Source organism: Sylvia atricapilla, chromosome 30 (assembly GCF_009819655.1).
Source record: "Sylvia atricapilla isolate bSylAtr1 chromosome 30, bSylAtr1.pri, whole genome shotgun sequence".
Classification (NCBI taxonomy): domain Eukaryota; kingdom Metazoa; phylum Chordata; class Aves; order Passeriformes; family Sylviidae; genus Sylvia; species Sylvia atricapilla.
This window is the reverse complement of record NC_089169.1, coordinates 1,532,715-1,541,317: the sequence shown is the minus strand read 5'-3', so window position 1 is coordinate 1,541,317 and position 8,603 is coordinate 1,532,715. Positions and strand designations below refer to the sequence as shown.

Genomic DNA, 8,603 nt, shown 5'->3' with positions numbered 1-8,603 from the left:
GCGGAATGCCGGGGTCGGGATGAGCAGAATCTCGGGCCCCGAGGGGCGGGGTGCCGGGGCAGGGATGCCAGGGGAGGGCGGGATGCCGGAGTGGAGGGCGGGATGCCGGAGCCGGGCCGGGCGCTCGGGGCTCTCTCCCGGGCCGCTCCGGCCCCGGCACTCCGGGCCCGCCCGGCCAAAGTCCCTGCGCCATGAGCGGGGCCCCGTGCGGCCGCCGCCCGACCTTCTCCGGGCTCCCAGGTAGGGCCGAGGCTGGGGGCCGGGGGTCTTGGGGAGACTCGGGGCTCTTGGAGCCCCGGACCCAGTGTCGGTCCCCGCAGGCGAGCGGGTGCTTGAGGAGGCGGCGGCCGCCCGGCAGCGCTGCGGGAACGGCGGCGGCTCCGTCCCGGGGACGCTGCTCTGCACCAACCGCCGTCTCGCCTTCTTGCCCGGCCAGGTGCGAAGGGAACACCAGGAACACTGGGAATAGCGGGAGCGGAACCGGGAACGGGACCGCGGGGGCCCCGCGTCGCCTGCCCGGGGGAACCCCTGCCCCGGCGCGACCCCATCCCACCGCATCCCAATCCCATTTCGAACCCCCTCCCACCGTACCCCGACCCCGACTCGGCTCAGCCCAACGCCACCGCGTCCCTGACTCCCACCCAGCTCCATCCCAGTTCATTGACTGTGGAACCTGCCGTGTTCACCCTGGGAACTCCTCACTGCAGGACATAGTGGGGGACAAGGCACAAATGACATGGGGCATTTGGGTCCAGATCCATCCTCACCACCCTCCCTGGGACTCGGGGGACACTCTGGGGCAGTTTCCAGCCCTCCCAATCTCCCACAGGCTCCTGGCTCCCATGGCTTCCTCCACTCTGAGGTTGAGGTGGCCTTGCCCTGCATCCACAAACTGGTGGCAGGTAATGGGGACATCCAGGGGCACAAAGGATGAGCTGGGCAGGTCCCAGGTCTCAGCCCCATGTAATGAGTTTGGGAGGTCTCAAGTGGCCCTGACAGCCTCATCCCCCTGACCCCAGCCAGCAGCTTCTCCAAGCCCAAAGTGCTGACAGCCACCTCCACCCTCAAGTTCATCCCCGAAGAACTCGCTGTCTTCTGTCGGGATTTCCGCTTGCTCCACTTCTACTTCCCCGAGAACGGGTTGGCTCCGCAGGCGTTCCGGGTAAGCCAGGCAGGGACAGAAGTGTTGTACCCTCGCTCTGGGGTACCCCACAGTCCCCAGAAAGCCTGGAGGGCTCACACCCCATCCCTGCCTGCCCTTGCAGGTGGCCAATGCCATTGCACAGGCACGGGAGGCGGCTGCGTGGCTGGGGGACACTGCTGAAGGACACGATGGCTGGCCCTGCCCTGGCGAAACCCCCCCAGAGGAGGAGCATGAGGAAGAGGATAAGGAGGAAGGCTTGTCCACCATGCTGCTCTTTGAGAGCCTGCAGGACTGGGAGAAAGAGCTGCAGCGTCTTGGCGCTGTGGGCTGGAGGGTGAGCGCCGTGAATGAGCGCTTTGACATGGCCCCCAGGTACGGTCTCATCCGTCCCCCAACACTGTCTGAGCCACTGCAAATGGCACCTGTGATTTGGGGAACCTGACCCTGTGTCCCACCTTCCCACAGCCTCCCCCAGTACCTGTGGGTGCCCAGTGGGCTTCTGGACCATGACCTCAAGCGAACCTTTGCCCACTTTCAGGAGCGACGGGTGCCTGTGAGTGCCTGGGCAGGCTGCAGCGGGGTGGGGGCACTGGGAGAGGCACAAGGGGGCATCACCCTGTTTCTCTTGCAGCGCCTGTGCTGGCACCACCCGGGTGGGGGGGACCTACTGAGAGCTGCCAGCTTTCACCCGGCCTCAGAGCCAGGCAGTGAAGATGTGAGGTGGGTCCCAGGGGGTGCTGAGGGTGTGCTCCTGGCCTGGCCCTGCCTGGAGCTTCCTGTGCCCCCCCAGGTGCCTGGAGACGCTGCTGCTGGGGGACCGTGGGCCCTGCGTGTTGGCCAACATGGCCGAGCTGCCCACACTCGCTGACATCCAGCTCGCCCACCTGAGGCTGCAGGCACTCTGCACTGGTAAGTGGCACTGGGTGGACCCAGGGGACCCCCAACCCTCCCAGGGGGCTGGGCCTTACCCTCTGCTGAAACCCCATCCCATGGGATCCAGGTGCCGTGGCAGAGGAGAAGTGGCTCTCGGCCCTGGAGGGGACACGCTGGCTGGACCATGTCCGGTGAGCAGGGGCCAAGGGGGCTCTTCGGGGTGTAGGAAGATGTTTTGGGGTGTAGGGGGGAAATTCACCCTAAATCCCATGGTGGAATGGCTCCCCGCAGCCCACCTGGTACTATGGGGTGACGAGGCCATTGAGGTGGGGGTATGAGCCACTCGAATGACGACTGTGGCATTTTGGGGTGCCCTGAACCCCTGATTTTTTCCCCCCAGCACCTGCCTGAGAAAAGCTGTGGAGGTGGTGTCACTGCTGGCAGGGAAGCGCTGTTCCGTGGTCCTGCAAGGTGGGGGCACCAGGATGGGGGATGGAAAAGGATGGAGGGGACTGGAAAGGGAATGTCCTCCTGACCACTTTGCCCCCCAAGAGCCCTTGGACCGGGACCTGAACTGCCTCCTGGCCTCTCTGGTGCAGCTCCTGGGGGACCCCCATGCCCGCTCCCTGCCTGGCTTCCAGAGCCTGGTACAGCGGGAATGGGTGGCAGCCGGACACCCCTTCCCACGCCGGCTGGGGCTGCTCCACCGGGACACCCCTCGAGAGGAGGTGAGACCCCCCCCCATTCCTCTCCCGCCAGGGTGACAGGAGTTGGGACCCTGCCTGGGAGGAGGTGAGACCACCCCATCTTGTATCCTCCCAGGCCCCCGTGTTCCTGCTGTTCCTGGACTGCACGTGGCAGCTCCTGTGGCAATTCCCAGGAGATTTTGGCTTCACTGAGGCTTTTCTCCTGGCGCTCCACGACAGCAGCTTCAGCCCCTACTTCAGCACTTTCCGCTTCAGCTGCCAGCGCCAGCGGGGCCACAGCAGCATGGTGAGGGGCAGGGGCACATTGCTGCATTCCCAAACTCTCCCATTTCACCCCTTCTTCTCCTCACTCTGTTTTGTTTCTCCATCCTCGTTCTAAACTGTGGTGGGCACTCCTAGATCTCCCATTTTACCCTTTCTTTTCCTCTCTGTGCTTCAGTTTCCCCATCGCAAATGGGAGGACTGAGTTCCCAACTCTTTTCCCTGCAGTCCCGGCTCCCCAGCCAGACCTACCGGCCCATGGGGAGCTGGCAGGACCCTGGGGGGCACAGGAGAGGCTCCCACACCTGCACCTTCCCCCCGGTCTGGGCCTGGGGGCAACGCTACTCCCGGCAGCAGCGGGAGCAATTCCGGAACCCCATGGGACCCCCGGCCCCTGCTGAGTCTCTGGCTCCAGGCACGGTGAGTGTCAACAGATTTCTCCCCTTTTTGTTTTCCCCTAATCCTTACTCCCTCTCATCTCTCAGCCCAGCTGGATTTCTCTCCATTTTTCCTAATCCCTGTTTTGCCCCTTTCCCAGCCTGGAGACCTCTGCTTGTGGGGAGGGGCCAGGCTGGTGCTGACGCTGGCTAAGGGCTCGTTGTGCCCCCACCCTCTGCCCTGGTGGAGCCACCCACCCCTGCGCCCCCCACACCGGGTGTCCCCCTCAGAGAGCCAGGGGACACAAGGGGGGCTCTTGGGGACCTGCCATCCCCCCCCGGGGCTGCTCCTGCCCTGCACTGCTGGGCCCTGCATCCGCCTCTGGCACCGCTGCTACCTCAGGGGGCTGCCCCAGGAACAGGTACTGGGGACACTGGGGCATGGGGGAAGGCTGGGGCCTGGGGGGTCCTGGCTTGGGCGGTCCCAGCCTGTCCTGCTGCGTGGGCTGGGGGTGAGGCTGCACACAACTTGTGTCCATCCAGCTAAGCATATGTGTGTGTCCAGCAGGGGGAATGGATGGATGGATGGATGGATGGACCAGATGGACCCCATGTCCATCCATCCTTCCCTGTCCCATGATGAACACTCCACCCTATCCATGTTCTCATCCCTGTGTTTCTGTCCCATCCTTGTCCCGTGTCTCTACCCCGTCCTCTCATCCTGTGTCCTGTGTCCCCATCCCTCACCCCCATCCCGTGCTGGACGTGGTCTCTCAGCAGCGTGGGCGCTTGGCCCCATCCCTGGCCGGGCTGGCTGAGGAGCTGGAGCTGCTCCAGGACCGGCTCCACGCCTGGAACATGCGGAGACCCCACTGAGCCCCCGGAGGGCACCTGACCCCAGCCGAGCTCCGGGACGCCGCCAGGATCGCTCAGGGCTTGGGGCTTCTGGAACAGCCCGGTGCCTCCAGCTGCTCCTTGTAGCTGCTCCTGACTTCCTCTGGATGCTTGGGGCTCCTAGGAAGGGCAAAGCATCCCGAGGTGTCCCCGATGCTGAACGGACACTGCCGGGTCACGGTTTTCCATTAAATTCGTGCTGCTTCCATGAGGCTGGAGGAGCCTGGACTGGAACGGGCATGGCATTGGGGATGGAATGGCTCTAGGAGCCCAGACCTGGGATCTCCGGCGCTGGGATCACGGGGCACTGAGGACACTGCTGGCCGCGAGTGCCATGTCGCGACAGAAGGGCAGTGACGCCTGCCCGCCCCACCGCCCACACCCAAGATGGCGGCCGCGCCTCCTCCGCGCGACGCCACTTCCGGTCTGTCACACACGGGAGGCCTGCGCGTGACGTCACACACGTCGTGCGTGCTCGCGGCTCTGCGCGCGCGTCGCGGGAGCGGGAGAAGATGGCGGCGGGGCCGATTTCGGAGAGGAACCAGGGTGGGAACGGCGGGGGTGGTATCTGGGGGCACCGGGGACAGGGCGATACCAGGGGGAACGCTGTGGGCACAGGGGGACACCGCGGGGGTCCTGTGGAGACCTTGGGTACACTAGCAGCATCGGGGGGTGCTGGGGACGATTCTGAGAGGAATGGGGATTCCTTTCCTGGAAACACGGGAAGGCGCTGGAGGGGGTTTTGGGCTCCCTGGGGACACGGAGTGGGGCGCCGAGGGAGCTCGGGGGCCATGGTGGGCTGTGGTTTCCCCAAGGGTGAAGCGGGGCTGGGAGGCCACCTCCTGGATTAAGGGCTGACGGGGGCTAGCTTTGGGTTCGGGGGCTTTGATTTGAGTCAAATCAGCCCCGAGCCCCCCGTTATCTCGCGGGTATCCCGGCTCTGACCTCGATTCCTCACAGATGCCACGGTGTACGTGGGGGGGCTGGACGAGAAGGTCAGCGAGCCCCTGCTCTGGGAGCTCTTCCTGCAGGCCGGGCCAGTGGTCAACACGCACATGCCCAAGGACCGAGTCACGGGCCAGCACCAGGGTGAGGAACCCCCACATCCCAGCGAGTAGAGCTGGGGATGGGATTGGGATATGGAAAAGGGAGATCATCCTCTGTCTTTCAGGAGGTGTTGGTGCCCCAGGGTTTAAATTGAGTGGAGACCAAATCAAGTGTTAGGCGGTATTTAAGTGAAATCAAGAGGGTTTCATCAATAATTAAATGTGATTTTCAATGAGCTGGAGTTTTAAATCGAATGGAGGAGGTGTGGGGAGGTCTCATTCTTTCTTGAAGTCCTTTTGGGGTCCCCCTTTGAGGTCCCTTGGCCCTCCCCTGAACCCCAATCGACATCCTCCTGAGCCTCTTTGGGGTCCCTCAGGGTATGGTTTCGTGGAGTTCCTGAGCGAGGAGGATGCTGACTATGCCATCAAGATCATGAACATGATCAAACTCTACGGGAAACCCATCCGGGTGAACAAGGCCTCGGCCCACAACAAGAACCTGGACGTGGGCGCCAACATCTTCATTGGCAACCTCGACCCCGAAATTGACGAGAAGCTGCTCTACGACACTTTCAGCGCCTTTGGGGTCATCCTGCAGACCCCCAAGATCATGCGGGACCCCGACACGGGCAACTCCAAGGGCTATGCCTTCATCAACTTCGCGAGCTTCGATGCGTCGGACGCAGCCATCGAGGCCATGAACGGGCAGTACCTGTGCAACCGCCCCATCACCGTGTCCTACGCCTTCAAGAAGGACTCCAAGGGAGAGCGGCACGGCTCAGCGGCTGAGCGGCTGCTGGCGGCTCAGAACCCCCTCTCCCAGGCCGACCGGCCCCACCAGCTCTTTGCAGATGCCCCCCCGCCCCCGACCGTGCCCACACCTGTGGTCACCGCGCTGGGGCCTGGGGTCACCCCCCCAGGTGGGTGCCAGACCTGTCTGAGGCAGGGCTGAAGGTGCTGGCCCAGCATCCTGCTGTTATGCCCTGTTTCCACACTGCCTCTGGCAATTTCTCCCTCTTCTCCAAAGTTTTTCTGTCGGCTTGTTTTTCCCCTGGCCCATGCTCCCGCTGTGTTCCAGGCCTGCCTCCCCCCGGCTCGTTCCCGCCGCCGGTGCCGCCACCTGGAGCGCTGCCCCCCGGGATGCCCCCGGCCATGCCGCCCCCACCGATGCCACCGGGAGCTGGAGCCCCCGGACCCCCCTCGGGAGCTGCCCCTGCCGGGGGACACCCCCCCCACCCGCACCCCTTCCCGCCGGGAGGAATGCACCACCCAGGTACGGAGGTGGCCGGGAGTGGGGCTGGGAGTGGGGCTCAGCTCCTGCTGCTGGAGGCTGCATGAGGGGATCCTCCTGTTGTCTTTCCTAGTCACAGAGTGGGGGTTGCGATTGCTGAAGGATTTGGGGAGTTTAGGAAAACGCTGCCCAGGAGCTATCTGAGCAGGGAGAGGTGTGGGTTGCCTTGAGTTGGGAAGGTGTGGGATGCAGGGACACAGGAAGGCAGGAAGGCACATGGGAAGGCAGTGATGCAGAGAAGGAAGGCAGGAGCTAATTTTGGCATTAATAATCTAATGAGTTTTTTCCCCGATTCCCCACATTTTGGCCCTGTGGTCCTGGATAGGAGCTATGTCTGCATATCAGCTCTGGGTTCAAAAGCACAAATTTTGTGAAATGTGCAGTTTAATGATTCTCTGGGATTTGTTTGATCCTGTGGCTCCAGAGCCTCCCTAATTAGGGAGCTTTGTGTGATCCTACTCTGGCCATGCCAGGAACAGATGCTGTGGGGCCTGAGCTGAGCCAATTGCACCTGGCCAGGGAAAATGAGGCTCAAGAGGAAGGAATATTTTTTTTTTTTTTTAATGGGACAAAGTGGGATAATTGGGAAAAAGGAAATTTGGGGGCAACCCTGGGTGCACCAGTCAGAGCAGGGCAGCCTTGAGCTTTGGATCGCTCTGGGAACTTGTACAGACTCTCCAGAGATGGGGATTCCTCACTGTCCCAGGGCTGCACAGACTTTCTATCCCATCTCTTTTCCCACACACTTGCATCCAAGCCCTTTCCTCCTGCCGAAAAGCTCTTGAGTTCTCTCCAAGCCTGTTTTTGGCAGCAGAAGCCCCTTTGCACCCATGCTTTCCAGACCGGCTGGAATTGCAGTTCCTGGGGGTGCCTGGAGCTGCTTCCTGGCACCCCTAACTCCATCATCCCCCTAGGAATGCCACCGATGCAGGTGCACCACGGGCCACCTGGGATGGGGCAGCACCACCCAGGACCACCAGGCTCTGGAGGGCAGCCGCCCCCCCGGCCCCCCCCGGGAATGCCACATCCTGGGCCCCCCCCCATGGGGCTGCCCCCCCGGGGGCCACACTTCGGATCTCCGATGGGTGAGTGGGATCTGTTCTGGAGGGCTCTGCTCTGGGGGTAGGAGGAGGGGATGCGCAACTGGGCATGAAGCAAGGTCTAGGGGACCTGGCACCCTCCACTCTGGGGCCTTCATAGGGTTTCCTCATTATGACATGGGACCCTGCAACCCCTCACTGGGATAGCCACAGCTTTGGGGTGCTTCTGGAGGCCTGCTGTGCCCATGGGGGTGTTGGGAGAAATTCGTGTTTCTGGGACCCCCACACAGTTGGAGTGTTGGCCAAGCTGGGGGCACCTGGGTGTGGTGGGCACCTCCAGGGAAGTTTGGGAGGTGAGCTGGGACCAGTGGACCATGTTCTTCCAGGGCTCATGGGGGGCTCTGCCCTTTCCCCCCTGGTCCTGACCGCTGTGTCTCCTACAGGTCACCCTGGGCCGCTGCCGCACCACGGGCTCCGTGGGCCGCCCCCGCTGATGCCACCCCATGGCTACAACGGCCCCCCCCGGCCGCCCCCCTACGGCTACCAGAGGGTCCCACTGCCCCCTCGGCCGGCACAGAGACCCCCTGGGGTCCCCCCACGTGGGCCTCTGCGAGGACCCCTGCCCTGAGAAGTGGGGGGACTCTGCTCCCCGTCCTCAGCCTTCCGCAGCCCCTCATATCAACATTCCCATTCCTGCAAAGGGCTGGGGGCCATCCCTTGGTCCTCCCTTCCCTCCCCATTTCTTCCTATTTCTTTTTAGTGTTAATTTCCCTCGTTCTCCCCACCTCCTCCCGTTTCTCTTCCCCTGGAAGCTTTTCCAAGCTACTTTTTACTGGATTTGTTGGTTTTGTATGGAAAGCAGTGGCTACCCACTTGGAAATAAAGGATTTGGGAACCAAAATGAGACTCTCCCTGTTTGGGCCATGAGGAGTGGCAGAGCTGATCCATGCTCTGATCCCTGCTCCACTGG

The 8,603-nt window shown here is 62.9% G+C and overlaps 2 protein-coding genes across 2 annotated transcripts; both read left to right on the top strand.

Moving 5' to 3' along the window:
* The first annotated feature begins 101 nt into the window (after positions 1-101).
* On the top strand, positions 102-4,681 carry MTMR11 (myotubularin related protein 11). Its single transcript, XM_066337954.1, has 15 exons — positions 102-240; positions 321-436; positions 830-902; positions 1,020-1,162; positions 1,266-1,516; positions 1,610-1,697; positions 1,776-1,864; positions 1,935-2,053; positions 2,145-2,208; positions 2,418-2,488; positions 2,570-2,745; positions 2,840-3,010; positions 3,214-3,405; positions 3,524-3,784; positions 4,140-4,681. Exons 1-15 carry the CDS (start codon positions 192-194, stop codon positions 4,236-4,238), a joined length of 1,962 nt encoding a protein of 653 aa, XP_066194051.1. The 5' UTR covers positions 102-191; the 3' UTR covers positions 4,239-4,681.
* A 25-nt stretch (positions 4,682-4,706) lies between these two features.
* SF3B4 (splicing factor 3b subunit 4) lies at positions 4,707-8,398 on the top strand. The gene is made up of 6 exons (XM_066337955.1): positions 4,707-4,802; positions 5,217-5,345; positions 5,680-6,222; positions 6,381-6,575; positions 7,508-7,678; positions 8,077-8,398. Exons 1-6 carry the CDS (start codon positions 4,769-4,771, stop codon positions 8,259-8,261), a joined length of 1,257 nt encoding a protein of 418 aa, XP_066194052.1. The 5' UTR covers positions 4,707-4,768; the 3' UTR covers positions 8,262-8,398.
* Positions 8,399-8,603: the final 205 nt, after the last annotated feature.